The 23314-nt window shown below is 43.4% G+C and overlaps 1 protein-coding gene across 2 annotated transcripts in view; it reads left to right on the top strand.

The window, feature by feature from the left end:
• Positions 1–11013, top strand: part of RXRB (retinoid X receptor beta) — a 70192-nt gene extending 59179 nt beyond the window's left edge. For both annotated transcript variants that reach the window (XM_077484670.1, XM_077484671.1), the window contains 4 exons: positions 1304–1436; positions 1552–1643; positions 5674–5779; positions 7521–11013. In XM_077484670.1, the coding sequence (XP_077340796.1) occupies positions 1304–1436; positions 1552–1643; positions 5674–5779; positions 7521–7668 (479 nt within the window). In that variant the 3' untranslated portion in view covers positions 7669–11013. The remainder of the gene's footprint in view (positions 1–1303; positions 1437–1551; positions 1644–5673; positions 5780–7520) is intronic.
• Positions 11014–23314: the final 12301 nt, after the last annotated feature.

The raw sequence follows: 23314 nt of genomic DNA, 5'->3' as shown, positions 1-23314 counted from the left end.
ATCTGTGCTTGATTAAATTCAGTGGAGGGCATGGGAGACATTGGGGGTCTAATACACCCTCAGTTCCTTCATAAATAGGACCTGTCACCTGCCACATAGGGGGCTTGTTAGTCCTCTTGTGATAGCAATACATTTAAATAAAGGGAAAGAAAATTTTAAAAAGTGTACAAAAACATTAAAAATAATTTTAAAGTACCCCCATTCACACAACCCAGTTCAAACCCACAGCATAGAGGGAGTGTATAACGTATGTAAGCATAAAATCACAACTTGTCAGGTGTTACAGTGAACTCCGGTGTGAGCAATAATTCTAAGGTCATAATTCATGGTTAACGCTTAACAGATCTGTAAAAGCTTTTGAATTGTCACCTGTGGAGCATTTCGGATACTGTCGTTTTTTGCGATTTCACGGGGCACTCGTGATTTTAGGGCCTGACATGTTGGGTATCTATTTACTCAATGAAACCCCATATTTTCTATTTTACCAAGAAAATGGGTATTATAATGTTTTATTACACTTAAAGGATAAGTTCACATTTTAGAACATGTTGCATGTTCCATCTGTATCTTTCCAGCTCCTCCCTCCTCCCCCCTCCCTGTGACAGCAGGCGGGGGATCCTCTCCCTACACAATTTTAAAAAGCGCAGCCGCATCACTCATTCAGATGAATGAACCACTACTACCTTCGGTCACTGTGGCTGATGGTAGTTGTCCTCAATGAGTTGTGAGGGTGCTGGTAAGCACTCCTGTAGTTCATTGTTCTTGCAATTTAGCAACTGCTTGCCTGTATGGGAGGTACGAGCAGACTGTATGATCCAGTCATTGCACCCGCGGTCTGCTGATTGTGCGTGCAATGCTTTACAGGCTCCAGTGTAAAAAAAAAGAAAATACACAAAAGATAGATTTGTTTTGGTGTTTTTTTTTTTTTTCTAAGGTGACCTTATCCTTTTAATTTTAGTTTATTTTTTCCTGAAAATAGGCCTACGATATGCACTTGATAAATAGCTGAAAATATTGTGCAACATGACAAATTGAAAATACCACTATTTTATTCTCCCTGCTTTCAAAAAATATGTAATTGTTTGGGGAGTGGGGCGGGAGATTTCTAGCAAAAAAATGAAGATTTTAACATGTAAAAACTGCCATAGTAGGACAAGTGGTGCCCCTGGTTTTGGAATGTGATGTCCAACAAGCTTGTTGGGGTGTGATGGTCAGGTGTCCACAGACTTTTAGCCATATAGTATTTTATTTTTTTTCCCTGTACAGTGCAGTATATAAAATCTTCTACCTTCACTTTCCTCAGGATGGAATGAGCTCCTCATCGCCTCGTTCTCCCACCGCTCCATTTCTGTGAAAGACGGCATCCTGCTGGCTACCGGACTCCACGTCCACCGCAATAGTGCGCACAGCGCTGGGGTGGGGGCCATATTCGACAGGTAATTGCTGCCTTTCTGTGTTCAGTTTTTGCTCTTGTGGTAAAAAGCATTTTTTTTTATTTTTCATGTTGGCTTCTGTATTTGCCGGCTTCTGTAGTGTGTTGTGTATTTTCAGAGTGCTTACCGAACTTGTGTCTAAGATGAGAGACATGCGCATGGATAAGACTGAACTCGGCTGTCTGCGAGCCATCATTTTGTTTAACCCAGGTAGGTACCACAGACTGACTTGACTTTGTTAAAGCTGAAAGTGGAACTATAGGCAATCTTTATTTATTTTTTTCCTTATGGATTGAGCCAAAGGAGGGTTTACCCATGGCAGATTTTTTTTTTTTTTTCGCCATCTGTGTCCTATTACGGAGATTTCCCTTTACTTTCTGTCCCATAGGCAAACAGGAAGCGAGAGGAAATCTTTGCAATTAAAGAATTCCTCAGGGACCCCCAGATCACCAGAGCCAGTGTCCCCATTGGAAGAATTCCCCTTTATTACTTTTCTGGGGACAACCCAACATTTGGGATTTTCTTTTACTTTAACTTGTAATGGTAAACAGGACAAATGGAGATGGAGCATCTCCCTAACGGGGACACAGACAGCAATATAAACTGACAGGGGTTCTAATCCTTCTCCACTCTAGCCAAAACTAAAAGAAAACGTTTTGCCTTTAGTTATACTTAAACTTTTTAATGTGCTTACATTTTGACTTTTCTGGGTTCTCTATCCTCAACATGCTAATGAAAATTTTAAGCATATACTTTCAATTTTTATTACATTACTTTTTTTTCCACCCAGAAATGTCATTGGTGGGTCTCTGTGCTTCTCTATGCAATGCAAGTAGATCAGTGGGTTCCTGAAAACAGCAGACCCCCTGTAAAGCCAGCATATGATGCTGAGGTTCCGTTGTGTGAACTGTAATCCACTAAGTGAAAGCCGTGGGCTTGGGAGGAAAGTGCTAAATGATGCTGAAAACTAGAAACTCCCAAGAGTGAAAAATCTGGTGCAGCTCTGCCTGATAGCCAATCAGCTTTTAACTTCAGCTTGTTCAATTAAGCTTTGTCAATAAAACTTGGAAGCGGATTGGTTTCTCTGCAGAGCTGCCCCAGATTTGTCACTCTCCAGTTTTAGCAAATCAATCTTTAGATGTCCATGAGGTGGGGGGCTCTCTGATTTGCTGCAGTTTCCAATGCACATTGTGAGAAGCTGTGTGCAGTGAAATCCGAGTAAGCCATTTCAGTAAAGGATAGGAGACTGTACAAATGTAGAAGACTGAAGGTAAGGTTAAAGCTTTAGGACCCATTCACACCATACATGTTGGGCTGGGCCTGGGCAGCCTTGTCCATCAGTCCCCAATGTATAGATAAGGCAATTTGCCTTGAGTCCTGTGTTAATTTTACTGAAAAAAAAATAGGACATGCTACATTTTGGTCAGTTGTGATGCATTACATCGCATCACAACATGCTGCAGTGCATAAAGATGATTGAAATGTCCTTTTGTGACCTTTTCATTAACGTTATTAAAGTAAATTGTGTAATGGGTCTTTGCAATCCATCAGCATTGTTTTCTCCTTGGCGCACACCTGCAACTGTGGTATACTGCAGCCACTGGCGTTAGAGAACCTGAAGTAAACCTAAGGGAATGAAATGCAGAGGAGGGCATGGCTGACCACCTAAGAATGCTATACACCAGGTTGTCTCTGTATAAAGAAACTTTTTTATTTTTATTTTTTAATACCGCTCTTAAATACATAAAGTAACAAGTGAGTAAATAATGAAAAAAAGTTAAATAATCCACCACCAAAGGTTGAATTAAACCCACACGAAGTGCTTATAAATCCTCTTAGCCCTTGTACACACGGTCGGAGAATCCGTCGGAATGTGTCCTATCGGACCATGTCGTCAGATAATCCGACTGTGTGTGGTATGCATCGGACTGATTCCGTCTGAATCTCCGTCCGACCCAATTTTCCAACATGTTGGAAATATTTCCCGACCAACTGAGCCGGACGGACCTAATCCGATCATGTGTAGAGCATTTTCATCGGACCAAGTGCCACGCATGCTCACATCAAATTCCTACGTCAAAGCTATTGGCTACTAGCCTGAATGTAGTCCCATCGTAACCAAATTGCGTCATCACGTTGTGAAAGATCGGATTTTTCGCCAACTTGGCACGACCGTGTGTATGCAACAGTTTCGGACACAATCCGTCGGACTAAATCCGACGGGCAAAATCCAACGGATTTGGTTGGCAGAATCTCCGACCGTGTGTACAGGGGCTTGGAGTATCAAAAAAAATAACGTTGTGCAGTTTCTTCCACCAACCACTAGGTAGAGGTCCTAATCACCAGATGGGCTTGACACCTATTACTGGTAGTCAAAAACGGCAATGCATATGGATATTCATAGACCGGCAGCTCAGAAATTTTCTCAAGTCATCGATTGGAAATGGCATAGTTAATCGTAAAAACAAGAACAAACTCCTCATAGTGCAGTACTATCAAAAATGTTTATTAAGAAAATACAGATAGCACTTACATAGGAGATAAAATCATGTGTTAGAGTATGGCTGGATCGAGATTGGGCTCAAGTAAATATAAAGGACTGAGGAGCTACACATACTGAGAAATTTTTCACCTTAAAGTGGAGCTCTGTCCAAAAGGGGAAGCTCTGCTTGTCTGCTTCCAACTTACCCCTGCACATATGCCACCTTTTGGTGGGTGGGGGACTTGGTACCTGGTTTTGACAGCCTGGAGGTAAAAAAAAAAAAAAAAGTGTTAGAGTCTACGACCACTTTAAACATGGTTAACAATTGTGATGCAGGAAACACATTGTACCACATAGCAATTACAATGTGTTCATGCGGTGTGCTGTGAGTGTCAGTAAAAGTTAAAACACCCCCCCCCGCCAAAATGTAGGTTGTAGAACTCAATGCGTTGACCTGAAGCAGATTGCATGGGTGTTGACAGGTTCCAGTGCAGCTAAAAAAAAAAAAAAAAAAGTCTTGTACCATTTTGGTGCTGTGCGATTTAACCCATATTAAATGAACGGCTCAAGTCGCAGCACACAGACATTGCATGCGATTTAGACAGGAATGCCACGTGAATCACATGGGATGTGCCACATTGCAAAAGTGTGAACCTACGCTAAGACTTTTGTCCAGCTCAAGCTATTTGTTCAGTAGAGTTCAGGTCGGAGATCTGTGAAGGAAACTTGGAGTTCCTCCACTCCAAACTGGTCAAACCGTGTCTTTATGGAGTTGGCTTAATGCACGGGGGGCACAGCCCTGCTGGAATAGAAGAGGACCTTCACCAAACTGTTACCACTGTTTGGAAGTGCACAATTATCTAAAATGTCTTTATATATGGTAGCATTACCAGAACCCTTCTATGGAAACACTTGAACATACTTTTGGCCGTGTGTAATTAGTGAGCTGTCAAGAAGCTGCAGCTTCATCTTGTTGACATTCCAAAGCTAATGCTAAATATATACAAAAAACAGCGCCAATAGGACCAGACGAAATTGGATTAATAATCAAAGTTCATGTAATAAAATCCACAGAGATAAATTAACAACAATCCGATTAAGGGGATTAAAAACAGTTCAGTCAAATGCTGTGCCCTTCATCATTGGAATATAGCAAAAAAAATAAAATAATGAATAATCACAGTACCGCCTCAAATCCTGACAACAAGGGGTTAACCGTGGTGTATAGGTGTATCGAAACCCGGTCTGGAGGTGGAGGGCTCCATGTTTCAGACTGCTTGGGACAGATAACAAGGGAACGCCGCTATCGCTGCAGCCGCTGGCCTAATAGCAAAATAGGGAGATGATACAATGTTCCCAATCTGTGGCCCACAACACCGTAGCGCCCCCTCGGCTGCCGTCCTGGATGGTACTCCGTGCGGCGGAAGGGAAACCCCAGGACTCGGAAGAAAAGATCCACCTCTGGTCAGGAACAGAAAACGGCGGTACGCAAGCTCAGTTCATTGCTATGGCAACCATGACCAACATGTTTTGCACGCCTGCGCTTTGTCAAAGTCCTTTTTCTAGCGCTGAAGGTTTTCTTCTAATGCTAGCTTGCCTACTTGGTTAGACATTAACCGCCCCCCCCCCCCCCCAAAATACAGTAGAGTCAAGAGAAGGGTTTCTGATGCCTTATTGGCCAGTTATTTGTTCTGGTTCTGTAACTTAACAGCTTACACTGTTGTATAGGATTTTAATGTTTTTTGTCCTGCTTTCCAGATGCCAAAGGACTGTCTAATCCAGGTGATGTGGAGGTCCTGAGGGAGAAGGTCTATGCATCATTGGAATCTTACTGCAAGCAGAAATACCCTGACCAGCAAGGAAGGTGAGTGATGGGTATTGCTTATTATAAGGAGAAGTAAGGGAATGTTAAAAAAAAAAAAATCATACTCTCCTAGGTGGAAGCAGCAGCATCAGCCACCAGCTCTATGCTTTGCCCCTCCAGTACTCACTGCAGCGCTGGGCTGTGAAGGGGACGGGAGCAGCTGACTCGGGCTCTCCGCAGTATGCTGAGACAGCTGGCAGTCAGGCATCTTTAAAGACTTTAGCCCGTTGGCTAAAAACTGGTCACAGGAGTGCAGAACGGAGTGCACTTCTGTGATCCATAGGAGTAGTAGGGCCAAAAGCGCTTTAACTATACTTCTTTTAAAGTGGAAGAAAAGCCTAACTATAACTATTTCTGGAAATGTTCCCTCTCCCCCACCTTCTACCTATCCTGCCTAATCTGTATTAAAAAAAGTTCTGCATACTTTACTATTTTCACTCTGCTCTGGTCAGGTCACTGATCCTGCAGCTCTGGGAGCACTCGACAACAGTTGTGAAATCTGGGAGCTGTGATGTCACTCAGAGGCTCCCATGGCCCAGCTATTGTCAGTGCTTTCCTCCTCTCCCCTGCTGCAGCTGCTCAGTGACACAAGGAAACTGATGCTGTGGGATCATGTGATCGGATTAAAATGGGAAAGTACACATTTTTTTTATACAAGTTGGATAGGAGGAGAGGGGAAAGAACATTTTTAGGAATAGTTAAAGTCAGACTTTTGTTCCACTTTAAAGTGGTTGCATGTCGCTGTTTCTTCCAGGTTCGCGGCTCCAGTGCTGTAAGTGGCCGGAGTTGCAATGACGTCACTTCCACGCATGAGTCTCCCTTCAGAGCGCATGTGCCGCTAACATCAGCAGCTGCATGCAAGGTGAATACCTCCTAAGCCGTACAGGTGTAGGAGATATTCATTTTACCTACAGGTAAGCCTTATTATAGGCTTACCTGTGAGTAAAAATCACCTACAGGGGTATACAACCGCTTTAAGAATGCAGATGGTGAGAATGCTGTATACAGGAATATAATTGTGACTCCTAGATGAACATTTAACAAAATTTCTTGTAGCAACCGCTCAAATTCAGGAAAGATGGGAATATATCGTAATTGTTCCCATCTGCGGCTAGCTTGTCCCGTAAGTGGGTGCAGATACCTGGATTATACAGGTCTCTGCACCCCCTCCCCCCAGAAAGGTGCCAATTGTGGCGGGGGGAGGCTTCCGATGAGTGGACCTTCCACTTTAGGGTGGAGGTCCGCTTTAAAGTAATTCTAAAGCCTAAACGTTTTTCCTTCATGCTTTCCTTGCATTAAGGTAAATGTTTAGGCATTGATTTTTGTCCCTCCCCAATACTTTCCTGAGCCCTCCTTCGATCCAGCTCTGTGCACGTCTGCATCTCCTCTCCCCTCAATTCTGGGTCTTGCTGGCTTTGCTTGGGCACTGGGCTTTCAATTAAAACCTGTAACGAGGTAGCGGGATTGGGGCAGAGTCCCGCTGTCTGTGTTAATGGAAGCAGCAGTGGGGCTAGGGAGCAAGCATGCACTTCCCATGGGGCCATTGGACGGCGAGGAGGAGGCGTTAGCGGGGGACCCAAGAAGAGGTCTGTGGCCGCTCTGTGTAATTCCATTGCACAGAGCAGGTAAGTATACATTTCTGAAAAAGAACAACCTTTAGAACTACTTTAGGTTGAGCACCCCTGCATTATATCTTGCCAAAATCAACCAACCAAATCTCCTTTGTTTTCTCCTTTTTAAGGTTTGCAAAGCTACTTCTCCGCCTTCCTGCCCTGCGATCCATCGGTCTGAAATGTCTGGAGCACCTCTTCTTCTTCAAGCTCATCGGAGACACTCCCATAGACACCTTCCTGATGGAGATGTTGGAAGCCCCCCACCAGCTGTCTTGAGGGGACTGTTCTAAACAAGCCTGGCATTGCTGCTCCATCCCCAAGAGTCAGCTGTAGTAAACACACATACTCTAATAGACCTTTTTCCAATCGGTGGTGGTTATAGGCACCACACAAGCTTATCCCGAGAGACTGCTTCAACTTGGCCATTCACTGCTCAACGTCTCCCCTTACCCATTGACAGTCCATGGTCCACTTCTCTAAAGACAGCTTCCACATCGGGATTTAGATGGAACATGCCTAAAAGAGAAAAAGAGTTCAAAATAGGCTTCTTTAACATGGTAGATGTGCACCTCAAGTTTGTAATCTGCAGAAAGAGAGATCGTAAACCAAGACTGCTGCAAAAAAAGAGGCATCAATTGGTGACAAGGAAGCACCTGAGCGCATGCCAGCGATGAATCTTTGATTGAGACACTCCTATGCAATATCTTTGATCCAAAAGTTGTAACTATGCTAAAAAACGGATGTCTCGAAAGAGTGCGTCACCCACCCTGGTGCATTGTCCAGCTTCCCCCCTTCCCCCCCCTCTTACACGTGTGAGGCTGGTTTTAGCTGAGCAGGTGTTGCTCTTCTGAGAGGTGTGAACTCTATGACGGAGAGAGTTGGCCACTGGCAGACGTTATTCCTCACTAACTCAGAATGAAGAGACTGCGGAACGGCACGCCAGGAATAGACTGTGCTGAAATTTTGTGGTGTATACGGGGAGTTGATGGGGTGGGTTTCTGGGTTCGGATAATAACATAACAAATTCATTTTAATCAGTGGAGATTGCTTTTGGGGGGGATATAATGGACCCTGTTAATCTTCTCTAGATCTGTCTTCACTTTTGGTCCCCCCCCCTTTTATTTGAGGTGCCCTTTTTTTGATTACTGCACTTGTTAGGGTGTAGGGGAAAGTACCAGGGGGTCCCCATATGGTGAAGAGGACCTCGGATTTATTGTAACCTTGATTTGTTCTTGTAACTGTTTTTGGGGTATTCATGACTGCTTTGTATTTTTGGATGCCTTGAGGACCTCTACACCTGACATTTTCTTCTCTGGGGTGGAAACACATCGAATGTCCTACATGTTTTTTTTGTTTTTTTTTTTGTTTTGTTCAGCCGTTCTCTTAAAATCGTTGTTGGTTTCGGAAGGATGATTATATTGCACAGGATCTTGGGACTTTCTTAAATAAGAGTTTGGGAGGGGGGGTGTATGGGAAATAAAGACCTGTTCCTGAATTGTTTTGGAACTCGCAAAATGTGGGTTTTTAAAGGACACCTGTTGTGGGGTGGTGAGCTGGGGGGTGGGGTGGTTGCTGACATTGTTAAAGGCCCCTTTCATATGGGATGGGCTCCGCCAAGAGGCCGCCTGCTCAGTGGGGAATCTGTATGCTGATCCCTGCTGAGCAGGTGGATGGCTTGTCAGTGTCCGCTCTGCTTATGCGGAGCAGACAGACTGCTCTCCTCTATGGGTAGCTGGATGTAAACGGAATGCCTGTCTGTTTACACCTGACGGCCACCTAATCCGCTGTCAAACTGGCGGTCCTCCAGCTTTTGGATAGCTAAAAGTCCCATCATGCCTCTGCATCTGGGAGTCATGCTTGTAACTGTGTCAACCTTGCAATGCCTTATGGAACTTATAGTTCCCCAACAGCTGGAGGGCCGCCAGTTTGACACTTGTGCACTAGCAGGAAGAGGAATGGATCCCCATCCGTCTGGCTTTAGTAGAATGTTCCAATCGGAAGATCGTTGCCTTCTAACAAGTGGTGGCCTGCCCAAATCCAAGCTGATGTCTGGATGTTGGTGGGCCACCACTCGATAGAAGGCAATGGATCTTCCAATTGGGTCTGCCTAAAAAAAAAAGGAAAGGGGGTCCCGATAAGTCGGCTTGTGGGAAAGGGGCCTAAAGGTGAACTCCGGGCAAATTTTTGTGCAGGCAGTGGTGCTGTCCCTCCGCTGTACATTTTAACTCCTTTTTGTCTAGGGGAGAGGAGAGCAGAGGGATGCTTACCTAATTCCCCGATCCTCCCAGCACTCCAGCGGTCTTGAATAGTGGTACTGTTCATGACACCATCACGCCCAGAGTAGGCTGAATAGACCAGGAACAGTCCACCGCTGGAAGTGGGGGAGCACCATTTTCCCGAAGGATCGTGTGACTATAAGATTTGTACTAACCCATGCAGTGCAAGCACAGTCCCACTCCATAGGGGGGGAAATCATTTGCACGGGATGGGCTTTAAAGCTGAACTCCAGGCAAATATACAAAAAAATGCATATAAAGGAACTCTTTAACCTGCCAAATGATATGTATTTGTCTATCCTGTCCTGAGATTGACACAGCTCTGCCATCTAGCAGATCCCTGTCTGACAGGGCACGAAGCATGTCTCCTAATTCCCCACTCCCCCGACTGACTGGACAGAAAACGGCAGACTGCCCGCTGCTCTTTCCTATCGGCATGCTCCTTATTGGCACATGAGCATTGCAGCAAAACTGATTTGGCTCTTTGTGCTGCTGCTTTTCCCTTTTCCAGTTTGACCCCTGTTGTGCAGAAGCCTCCAAGAGGCTTATACAAGGAAAATTCAGGTACTTGTACTAAAAAATAAAAAAACAGCTGCATTGTGTGTCTTTTATATTTGCCTGTATTTCAGCTTTAACATCTCCAAAGAAAGTTAGTTGCCTGGCTGTCTTTGACTTCAGTACGTCCATGGACTTGGAACAAGCATACATGCTGGAAGTTGTCCTGGTCTGCATACTTCTAGAGCTAATGGATCAGCAAGACAGCCAGGTAATAAGAATTTTCAACACTGTCAGCTTGCATTTTCTGCCAGTACAGACAGGTTTCCTTAAAGTCCCACCTCCTGATAACTTAGTTGTTCATTTTTTTTTATGCCCTACAAAATGAGTTTTTTTTGGGGGGGGGGGGGGGGGGAGGGTTGGGGGAGGGAGTCTTTCTATAGAGAGTTCTTGGGGGTGCTTGACTTTAATGTTTTGCTATTCTTCCAGATTTTTTTCTGCTGCTAGTCCCTGCTCCTCCTTGTTTATTCCCTGTCTTTTTTTGACTATCCTGCTCGTTTATTTTCCTTCTGTATTTTTCCTGTTGTCTCTTTTAAGCCTCGCTTTCTATGAATGGCGTTTCCAGGTTTTAAAGCGGTTCTGTCTCCTGGTACAATCCCTGGTACCTGCGAAGGGGGAGAAGGTTTGCACACAGTTCTGACCCACACCTAGCTAAATACTCTCTAGGAGGCAGATCCTCATAGGAGGGTCCTGAACAGACTCCTCCCACCTTTTAGCCCCACACTTTACTCTGCGCTCGTTCATTATTCCTGTTGCTTGGAATGAATATTAAAGAGAATTTAGCTCTAAATTCTGCATTGTTTTTTTGTTTTTATACATGCAGTGCATCCAGAAAGTATTTACAGCACTTCACTTTATCAACATTTTGTTATGTTACAGCCTTATTCCAAAATGGATTACTTTCGTTATTTTCCTCAAAATTCTGCAAACAATACCCGGGAATGACAATGTGAATGAAGTTTGTTTAAAATCTTTGCAAATTTATTGAAAATAAAAAACAAAGAAATCACACGTACAGAAGTATTCACAATCATTGCTTACCATGGCACTCAAACTTGAGCTTGGATGCATCCTGTTTCCACTGATCATCCTTGAGATGTTTCTACACCTTGTTTGGAGTCCACCTGTGGTAAATTCAGTTGATTGGACATGATTTGAAAAGACGCACACCTGTCTATATAAGGTCCCACCGCTAACGGTGCACGTCAGAGCACAAAAAAGCCATGAAGTCCAAGGAATTGTCTGTAGACCTCCGAGACAGGATTGTATGGAGGCGCAGATCTAGGGAAGGGTACAGAATTTTTTTTTGCAGCATTAAAGGTCCCAATGAGCAGAGTGGCCTCCATCATCCATAAATGGAAAAAGTTTGGAACCACCAGGACTCTTCCTAAATTTGGCTGCCCGGCCAAACTGAGCGCTTGGGGGAGAAGGGACTTAGTCAGGGAGGTGACCATGAACCTCATGGTTGCTTTGACAGAGCTCCAGCATTTCTCTGTGGATGGAGGAGAACCTACCAGAAGAACAATCATCTCTGCAGTAGTCCACCAACCGGGCCTCTATGGTAGAGTGGCCAGACGGAAGCCCCTCCTCAGTAAAAGGCACATGCCAGCCCGCCTGGAGTTTGCCAAAAGTCATCTGAAGGACTCTCGGCCACGAGAAACAAAATGTGGTCTGTGGTCTGATGAAACAAAAATTGAACTCTTTTTGGCCTGAATGGCAATCTTCATGTCTGGAGGAAACGAGGCACCGCTTATCACCTGGCCAATACCGTTCCTACAGTGAAGCATGGGGGTTGCAGCATCATGGGATGTATTTCAGTAGCAGGAACTGGGAGACTAGTAGGGATCGAGTGATGGATGAATTCAGCAATGAACAGAGACATCCTCAATGAAAACCTGCTCCATAGTGCACTGGACTTTAGACTAGGGCGAAGGTTCATCTTCCAACAGGACAATGACCCTACACACACAGCCAAGATGACAAAGAAGTGGCTACAACACAACTCTGTTCTTGAGTGGCTCAGCCAGAGGGATGTTTTTCAGTAGCAGGAACTGGGAGACTAGTCGGAAAAGATGAATGCAGCAATGTGTAGAGACCTTCATCAATGAAAACTTGTGCCATAGTGATCTGGACATTAGACTAGGGCGAAGGTTCATCCTCCAACAGGACAATGACCCTAAGCACACAGCCAAGATAACAAAGAAGTGGCTACAGCACAACTCTTTGGATGTCCTTAAGTGGCTCAGCCAGAGCCCAGACTTGAACCCGATTGAACATCTCTGGAGAGATCTGAAAATGGCTGTGCACCGACTTCCCATCCAACCTGATGGAGCTTGAGCATTTCTCCAAAGAGGAATGGGAGAATCTGTCCAAATAGATGTGCCAAGCTTGTAGCATCATACTCCAAAAGACTTTAGGCGTAATTGGTGCCGAAGGTACTTTGGGTACATGGGATTTATTTTTGTTTTTTTAATACATTTGCAAAGATTTCAAACACACTTTGTTACTGTAGGTGGCAGTTTATAACCATGTGACACCATTGTTTTATGGCAGTACAGATGATGTTATACTGGTTGAAATTGCCAATTTCCTGGCTCTTCCATCTTTTGGCTTGACTATTTAGTATGATGGGGACCCCCACTCCCTTTTAACTGCTACACCTCTTGCTGTTGATATAGGTGCTTGCCATTGTATATTATCCAGCTGATGTTAGGCCTAATGCAGCACAGTGGGTCGGCCAGGAAGCATGTTCCATAGCACAGTGCTCTTTGCTTAAAGCGGTCCTCCAAATGTAGCTGCTGACTTTTAATATGACACTTACCTATCCAGGGATCTTGTGATGTCCTCATCTGAGCTGTTTCTTTAATCGGCTTCGGGTGCAGGTGCTGGCATCTGTAGTAAGGGAAACTGGAAATTAAGCATTGCAGCTTCGCAGCCTGTTTCCTACTGCTCATGTGTGAGTTGTGTGACACCTTGTGACTGGTCCTGTAGTCCTCTGGGACCTGTGATGTGTGCTAGAAGACTGCAGGGGAAGGAAGAGGGGGTGGAACAACTGGCTTAGTTTACTGTAGTAATCTCACCTGGGAGTGGGTATCTGTCAAAACGACCAGAACTTCCCCCTCCCCCCCTCTGTTTTACACAAGGGATAGGGGGCATAAGGCAGCTGGAAGGTCTCCCATACAATGGTTGGGCTTGGTTCCGAACTAGACCAGTCACTCAACACTAATTTAAATAGCAGCAAAGACTGGTCTCCTTCATGAAAAGCAGCAGTAGAGCTTAAAGGCAAACCTTTAAAGCTAAATTCCAGCCCCCTCCCCCATTGTCTGTCCTATGTTGAAATGGGTTACTGTCCATTTCCTGCAAACTTGCATCTCTAAAATATGACCCCTGGAAACTGAAAAAGCTTCCTTGAGCCCACCTTAATTTTCTGTCTTTATGACCTCAACACATGTGCTGTTGCCTGCCTCCCACAGTTATTAGCTTTATCTGCTTTCAGTCACTTCGTTACCCAGCTTTATATGGAAGAATACATTCCCAACATCTCTTCAAACATGCATGTGCTCTTAGTGCTGCAGCCTTTAGCAGTGCAATCTGCTGATCAGTTGCTTGATTCCAAATCAAGCAACTGATCAGCAGATTGCATTACTAAAGTCTGCAGTGGCCAGGAGCAAGGAGGATTCTGGAAATGTGGTCTTTCATATAAAGCTTGGGCTGTTGACAGCAGGGTGTTGTGACATTTACAGGAGCCTGTGCAGCCCTCCCGCCAAATTTAGAGCAAAGACCAATAGAAAGACCCTGAAGTAGATATTTTTGAAAACGGAAAAAAATGTAAGGGTTTGAGTTAGAGCAACTCCTAAACTGCAGCTCTTGTGGGATATTCCTGGGCTGCAGTGGTCAGGACTGACTAAAAGTGGGCCAGGGAAGGAGAACTGGTGACAGGGTCATGGGTGTCCATGGCTCATTAATGCATATGGGGAAGGAAGGCTGACCTGTGTAGTGCGGTCCAATAGAAGAGCTGCTGTAGCTCATGTTGCTGAAAAAGTTAATGTTGGTTTTGATAGAAAGGTGTCAGAACACGCAGTGCAGTTCAGTTTATCTATGGGGCTGTGTAGTTGCAGACTGGTCACGGTGTCAATGCTGTCCTGTGTGCACAGCCAGAAACTCATATGATGGGCACTTGAGCATCAGAACTGGACCACAGGGCAATAGAAGAAGGTTGCCTGGTCTGATGAATCGCTTTTCTTTTACCTTGGGTGTATGGCCGGGGGTGAGCGAGCACGTCCAGTTTCCTGGGGTAGTGATTGGTACCAGGATGCAGTATGGGAAGAAGGCAAGCCGGTGGAGGTAGTGTGATGCTTTGCCTAGTGCAGTCCATGCCTCTCTGGGTTAAGGATATTTTGGCAGCGAAAGGTGGACCTACTCAATATTAGGTTGGTTGTCATAAGGTTATGGCTGATTGCTGTATATTCAAATGTACATGCTAGTCAGGATTTCACTGGGTGACCATGAGTGACAGCTCATGGTCGGTTACTGACCATTGGGGGGGGGGGGGGGGGGTTAGGGTGAACTCCTGAGGATTTCAGCACTGTGCAGCCAATCAGTGCCAGATTATCTGGAGCCCTGCCTACTGGCCTCGGGGTTCCCGGTCCATTTAAATTGCTAGCTCCTAATGGTGTAAAGAGGCTGAGGAATACCTCTAAAGCAGGGGGTTTTCAAACTATGGCCCTCCAGTTGTACAGGAACTACAATTCCCATCATGTCTAGTCATATCTGTGAATGTCAGAATTTTACAATGCCTCATGGGACGTGTAGTTCAGTAACAGCTGGAGGGCTGTAGTTTGAAGATCCCTGCTCTAAAGCCTCGTACACACGATCAGGTTGTTGGCCAACAAAGCGTCAGACTTTTGTCTGAAGGGCATGTGCCAGGAACTTGTCTTGCATACAAAGGGTATACAATTGTCAGCCAACAAACACAAATGTAGTGACGTACTACGAGGACTTTCAGCTCTTGAGCGTCACCCTTTGGGACCTTCTGCTAATGTCGTGTTTGGTGAGCATTGATTCCGAGCATGTGTGTCTGTGCTTTGGACTTTTTTGTACACGCGATGCGTAAATCTGACAACAGACCAGTGTCCTACAATTGTCTGATGGTGCGTACTAATGGTCGGATTTTAGGCAAATGGTCTGTCATGCAGTTCCATGCAGAAAATCTGACCGTATGTACGAGGCTTAAGGATAAGTTCACACAAACGCTGGGGTATGTTGCATTCAAAAGCCCATTACAAATGAGCGAGCTGGCAATGCACTGCAACATTACAGAATCTCGACCTGCACCCTTTCTGGCAGCCAAAGAAAAAAAAAAATGTTGGCACGCTAAACATCGATAATGATTAAACAAGTGTCCATGAAATGTGAACAACTGGTGCTGTTTTGAACAATGTGGGTGAATGCCTTGGTGAACATCCAGTAACAGTGAGTATAATTAATGTACGTTTTGCTCACCTAAGTGCCACTGATATAAAATGCCCTCTTATCAGAGGTCTAGACTCAGAAATTATACGATTCTAGATAGGCGGGGGTATAGAAGATCCCATCAGCTTTCTCTATTATATTGAAGGTGGTGGTACTGTCATGGCTGATGGGAAAGTTTACTCCATAGTAGGGCCCATGAAAGAAAGATAAGCAGTTTAAACTGTAGCTGTTTTGACAGTTTTTTTAGTAAAATCAAGGCCCATACACACACACACGATCAAACTTTTTGACAACAAACATGCAAATTAGCTGTTTTAAGGCTACATCCGACCGTGTGTACGCTCCATCGGACAAACTTTTTTGGTTTTCATCTGACTTTTGTTGGCTGTGCGAACGGACAAACTTTCTGGCAACAAAAGTCCAATGGTGTGTACAGAAACCAATAGGACTTTTGTACAAAATACAAACGCGCATACTCAGAACCAATGCAAAAGATCAGACCGCAATACAGAAGTTGACCAAAGGTGGCGGTACAGAGCAGAAAAACCAAGTGATTTGATGAAAGTTGGCTGAAAAAGTCCTGCTGTTTGTATGCAATACAAGTTCACGGCTGACGCCCTTTGTACAAACTTTCCCATGGATTTTTGTACAAAGTATGAGGCTTTACAGAAATCCGGTATACAGCGAGCATTAATAGATCCAAGACACCTGGAAGTCAATCGACCAGTATACATGGTTGGTGCGTGTGGTACCTCACAGACATGGACTCCATCCAACGCGTTTAGTTAGAATGAATGTCATATGGGCCAGCTTTTCTGGCAGCGCAACGCATGTCTGTTGGAAAAGTGGGTTGGGGCATCAAAATGAATGGCACCTCATTGCACCAACACAAGTAATGTATGTTGGCACAATTCAGTTATGTGAACTAGGCCTAAGTTTATGGTAAGATATAAACATGTCCTAAGGAAAGTGAATGTTCAATTTGGTGTGCATTACAACAAGGTGGGATTCACTGGTCACTGCTGTAGTGTAGTGTCAGACTTCAGTCATTGAGCAATTAGCTGTTTGGAACCTGTAGCAGCTTTAACTGAAGTTCTGTGACCCATTTCTGGTCCTTACCAATACAGGAAGGAGACAGATTCCTGTGCCCCCCATCACTTATGTACTGTATTATTGCAGGAGGTATGGGTCAGAGGTTGTCTTCCAGTACAGCACAGGTTCACCTTAAAACTTCTGAAAACTGTTCTCAGGTGTTTTTCCAAAAAAAAAAAAAAAAAAAAGAGTTGGCACTTGACTGAAGCTTATCCACTCACCTCCAAGGCTATGGATTGTGATTCAGAGTGCAACTTTTTTTTTGCAATATTGGTAAACCATATACACTGTATGCACAATTATCAGGCAAGTTATATTTTTGAGCACTAATTTCATTATTGCACAACTACAGTGCTCTTGTCAATCCAAAATGTTAATAAACCTCAAACCCAAATATTTAACCGCTTACCAACCGCCGCACGACGATGTACATCCCTTTTTTGAAGAGGGATATCTCGGTAACGGCAGCAGCTGCTGTCACAACCGAGGTATCCATCTCTTCAGGCGGCGGTTCGGTAAACGATAATGATGATCTCTGTGGCGGATTCGCTACAAGATCACCATTATCAGCGGTGGGAGAGTTGCCACCCCTCCCGCGCCCTCTGCCGCTTACTGGAGGTGATCGGGTCCTATCCATGGCTGGGTATGGAGACAAGTGAGGCTAAGATGGCCCCCACTCGTCTTCAAACCATAGCAGGGCGGAAGCGACGTCACAACATCACTTCCGCCCATACATCTTAAAGGCAAATTTTTTCAATGTCATTTTTTCAAATTACTATTTTATTTTTTTTGCATTTAAGTCCAAATATGAGATTTGAAGTCTTTTTGACCCCAGAGCTCATATTGAAGAGGTCCTGTCATGCTTTTTTTTTCTATTACAAGGAATGTTTACATTCCTTGCAATAGGAATAAAAGTGACCCAAATTCTCTTTATTTTTACACGGTATTAAAAAAAAAAAAAAAAAAAAAACAGTAAATAAGAAAAAAAATATTTATAAAAGCGCCCCGTCCCTCTGAGCTTGCACGCAGAAGCGAACGCATACATGAGTAGCACCTGCATATGAAAACAGTGGTCAAACCACACATGTGAGGTATCCCTGTGATCGGTAGAGTGAGAGCAATAATTCTAACCCTAGACCTCCTCTGTAACTCACAACATGCAACCTGTAGAATTTTTTAAATGTCGCCTATGGAGATTTTTAAGGGTAAAAGTTTGACGCCCTTCCACGAGCGGGCACAATTTTGAAGCGTGACATGATGGGTATCAATTTACTCTGCGTAACATTATCTTTCACAATATAAAAAAAAATGGCCTAACTTTACTGTTGTCTTATTTTTTTTTATTAAAAAAGTCAATTTTTTTCCAAAAAAAAAGTGCACTTCTCAGACCGCTGTGCAAATATGATGTGACAATAAGTATTGCAATGACCGCCATTTTATTCTCTAGGGTATTAGAAAAAAGTATGTATAATGTTTGGAGGTTCTAAGTAATTGTCTAGCAAAAAAAAACGTGTTTTTAAACTTGTAAACACAGAGTCTGAAAAAGAGGCCCGGTCCTTAAGTGGTTAGGAAAGTAAGGTTTTGGTTTCCTTAGAATATCTGTGTGCACAATTATTGGGCAACTATTGGAGTGCTGAATTATTATGCAACCCAACGAAAAACTAAACTTTTCCCATCTTAAATTGAGAATAATAAACAAACAACTCAAAATTTAAAAATCAACATTTCTGACAAAAAAAAAATAAAAATCAGTGACCAATATAGCCACCCTTCTTTTCAGTATCAGTCATAAGCCTTCCATTCCTGGAGTCTGCTGGTGACCAACTTTTTGTGCAGCACCAGCCACAGCCTCCCAGACACTGTTCAGAGAGGTGTACTGGTTTCCTTCACTGTAAATCTCCTGTTTAACAAGGGCCCACAAGTTCACATTAGGTTAAGGAAGGGGGCCATGTCATTCTTATTTAAATCGGAAGTAAACCCATCCATAAATGAGTTTCATTTCCACCACGTGCTGAAAATGTAATGCTCCCATTGGTTGTGCTCTAAACCAAGATGTCAAACCATTCAATGGCTGGTGTCATAACTGGTCACCTGCAGCATTATGGCAGTTGTAGATTAAACAGAGGAAAAGATGGCAGCTTCCTTGGTTGATGATAGGGGAGTTTACATACACTTTAAGGCCTTTCCTGGCTAGCCATGCAGTTGGAATACTTTGATGCATGTAAAAACGAATTTCTATCAGCGCAATATATGTGTGAATACTCTAAATAGACTAGTGAATAATAAATGACAGTGAGTGATATCACAAGGGTACAACAAAAACGTAAACCCCAAAAAATACCCCCCCACCTGGCTGCTGCAAACACAGAAAATTTGTACACTTCACCTAAATAATATACATAACCAAAACATTGTTGCGCTGCCTAAATACCAAAATAGCGGAAAAAAAAAATTCCAACCAGATTAAATGATAAACTTGCAAAATAGCAAGATACTTGGTGCACAATCTACTATAATTGTGTTCCCAGACTGAGAATAATACACACTAAAAGTTAACAAAGTGAAAGTAACATGATATATCGGAATATTTCAAATATGATATAAAGTCCAAAAGACTACTAAAAATCTTCTAAACGGAAATGGCTATCAAACCAACCAACACCAGTAGTGCAAATAATAGAAAGTGCTAGTGCTCTCCTCCACCTCAATATTCTAGCCGCTCACCTCAAATTCTGACCCCTGTTTTACCAGCAGGTCAGAAAAAGCAGATATTAAAACTGAAGAAGTCACGCCCATTTGACGTAATGCATATAGGGGGAGGAGTCGTCTCGGTGACGTCACACCCGAGAGCATCTTGTTCTTATGCATCCAGGGCCTGCACTGTTTAAAGTGCTGCGTTTGTGAGTAACATTTTAATATTTTATCAATGAAATAAACCCTTTTGGTATACAGAGAGCACTAGATCTGCCTTTTTTAATTCCTATGTTTGCCGGACCCAACTGAGGTACTTTCACTGGCTGATATCCAGATAATTAGCCTGTGGCAGCACGGATGGAATAGGAGCTTCATGTTCAGCTGACCGGTTTGTGTCCCTGAGAGGGAATCTGCTTTTTCTGACCTGATAAAACGGGTTAGAATTTGAGGTGAGCGGCTAGAACAGGGATATGCAATTAGTGGACCTCCAGCTGTTGCAAAACTACAAGTCCCGTAATGCCTCTACCTCTGGGTGTCATGCTTGTGGCTGTCAGTCTTGCTATGCCTCATGGGACTTGTAGTTCTGCAACAGCTAGAGGTCCACTAATTGCATATCCCTGGGCTAGAATATGGAGGTGGAGGAGAGCGCTAGCACTTTCTATTATTTGCACTACTGGTGTTGATTCGTTTGATAGTCATTTCCGCAGAAGATTTTGAGGACAGTTTTTTGGACTTTATATCACATTTGTTTGAAATATTCTGATACATCATTTCACTTTAACTTTCAGTGTGTATTATTCCCAGTCAGGGAACACGAATATTTGATTGTGCACCAAGTATCTTGCAAGTTTATCATTTATTCTTGTTGGGATTTTCTTTTAGCTCTTTTGGTATTTAGGCAGCGCAACACTGTTTTGGTTATGTACTTTGATGCATGTGATGGAGCATTGTCCTGCCTAAATAAGGGTTTGAAAGATGCAGACTTTTTCCTGTACCACTGCTCGAAGAAAGTGTCTAATAAAAACTGGCAGTAGGCTTGGCAGTTGATTTTTGAGTCCATCTTCAACCCGAAAAGGTCCAACTAGCTCATCTTTAATAATACCAACCCATACCAGTACCCCACCTCCACCTTGCTGGCATCTGAGTGGAAGTGGAGCTCTGTGCCCATTACTGATCCAGCCACAAGCCCAACCATCTGTTCCGTTGAGTCTCTCTCATCTCATCAGTCCATAAAACCTTTGATAAATCTGTCTTCAGATATTTCTTGGCCCAGTCTTGACTTTTCAACGTATGTGTCTTGTTCAGTGGTGGCTGAGGTTTCACCCTTCCTCATCTTAGCCATGTTTCTGAGCACTGAACACCCTATACCTCTGGGCACTGAGGAAAAGACGCTGTCTAATAATCATGCACACCTTGATATAGTGCAGTGATGGCGAACCAGATGTTTTGGAACTACATTTCCCATGATGCTCAACTACACTGCGGAGTGCAAGAGTATCATCTCAAATGAAGTTCCAAAACATCTGGGGGTGCCAAGGTTCGCCATCACTGATATAGGGTGTTGATCTCCTTAGGCCACACTCTCCCTCGTTACACAAATTCACATCACCTGATATGTTTAAATTCAATAAGCATTCAAGTTTATACAGCTTGGAGGTAGACAATACGCATGAAAATTATGAATTGGTCAAAGTACTCACTTGCCCGATAAATGTTTGTGTCCTATTTTTATTTTCAAAATCGTATGCATATTTTGGCACATTGAGAACCCTTAACATTGCACAGCCTCTGTGAGAAAAGGTGGCTGTCCCAGCTTGCACCCAAAGGGGGCAGCGTTGTCATGTAGGTTTTCATACCACGACACTGTGTGCTAACTCGCCAACTGCTGTGTATTGTATATGTTTATATGTATAATTATGCATATATTTATTACAGGTACTTATGTAGTGCCATCAATTTACACAACGCTTTACATAGATAGTATGCATAGAAGAAAGCAGTTCCTGCCCTCAAGGAGCTTATAATATAAGGTCCCTATCTCATGTTCATTCCCTAGGGCCAATTTAGATAGGAGATAGTCAACCTACCACATGTCTTTGGAGTGTGGGAGAAAACCCACGTAGCCACAGGGAGAACATCCAAATTCCAGGTAGGTAGTGCCATGGTTGGCATTTGAACCGATGACCCTAGTACTGCCAGGCCGAAGGAAGTTCTAACCACTTAGCCACTGTGATGTCCATCTATATATAATGCGGTTTGCTGTCTCTACATATAAAAAGACTTATCAGGCCGTATACGATTTACATTATCATACTTTATTCTAAGCTAATGGTTTTACTTGACTAATTATTAGGAAAAAAAATGAAGCCAAAGTTGATGATATTTTGAAGAACATAACTTAAGGTTAGTTGGGTGTTCTAACCATTGAGCTCAGTTGAATAATCATAACTGGTGGTCATCCGCCTTTCCATAGTGTACAAAACATTTTGTTATTATTCTGTTGGATAAAAAAAATATATATAATTTTTTTTTATTTTTTTTGGAGGATTACGGAGAATGGGTTGTCAATGCTCATAAGATTTATATACAAAACGACTGCTTATGAACATTACATTATAACCAGGCAAATAGATTATAAATGCTAGTAACTCTGCCCCACTACCACTCTGATGAAGATTGGGTAGTCCACACAGTCTTCAATGTTATTCTACAATGATGGTTATGGGAATCTAGACTAGAAAAACTATCAGGTTTGTGTGATCAAATGCTCCACAAGAAGTCATCGCTTTTCTCGCGCTCCCTATTTTCCCCAGTTGGCTGCATCAGTAACTGAACGCTCTCTTGCTTGTTTCAAGTTTTTTCTACTTTCTCAGGGCTATATATCCCTTACAACCTCTAGTGATCCTTCATGTGCCAGCCTTTGGTAGATGATATGTTCTGATAAATACATGGTCTCATTGGGGGAGGAAAAACACCATCTACCACCACTAAAACATTATCCCAACTGTGAAGCATGGTGGAAGCAATGTACGATGGATGGGTGGGTGGCGTTACACCTTATGGATGCACCATTTCTAGTCACTCAGTGACAGACATATTTCAAGTTGTGTCAGGAAATTCTACAACATAGTGTCAGGGTGGCTGTGATGTAAATTTATGTAGACTTTGGGCAACGGTGCATGGTTATAATCCAAACAACAGAGTAGTTCAACCAACAAATATGATATTTTAGATGGCCAAAGCTGTGATCTGATCTACTGTAAGTCATATTGCTGAACACCAAGGGCCACAATCTGAGTAGTATTGCATAAAAACATTCACAGATAAAAAAAAACCCAAGTGGAAACCCAGATATTGCAGTAAAATAGGAGTGCATATTACAAATAAGTCAGCCGCAATTGGTAACTCTGCACACAGGGGTGGTAGGTATGATTCAGAAGGGGCACCACTGCTGGCCAGATTAGTGGAGAGACATTGGCAAGCAGGAAGTGGACTGGGCTGTCGAACACAGAGCAGAACCGACCGGATTTGGATTGGCTACGCATTTCAGATCCATCCAGCTCTTTTGTCAAGCCCCACTACACTCAGATTAGCACCCTCTGGTGTTAATTTATATATTTACAGAGATTTTTTCAGTCTCTGAGGAGCTGCAGTGAGTGTGTTAACACCTATAGACATTATTGGACTCTTTTGCCTTTCTTTGATCAGACCATTTAGTCAGCATTTATTTACTCCTGTCCTGGACCTATCAACACTGGAGGAGAGCTTAAAGGCCGGTTGGTGTGTGCCATAATCTGCTGGTACACTGTGCTCATCCCCGCCAACAAAGTTTT

Source organism: Lithobates pipiens, unplaced genomic scaffold (assembly GCF_037356315.1).
Source record: "Lithobates pipiens isolate NorthernLeopardFrog02 unplaced genomic scaffold, aLitPip1_a1.2 Scaffold_1, whole genome shotgun sequence".
Taxonomy (NCBI): domain Eukaryota; kingdom Metazoa; phylum Chordata; class Amphibia; order Anura; family Ranidae; genus Lithobates; species Lithobates pipiens.
This window is presented reverse-complemented; position numbering and strand designations above follow the sequence as displayed.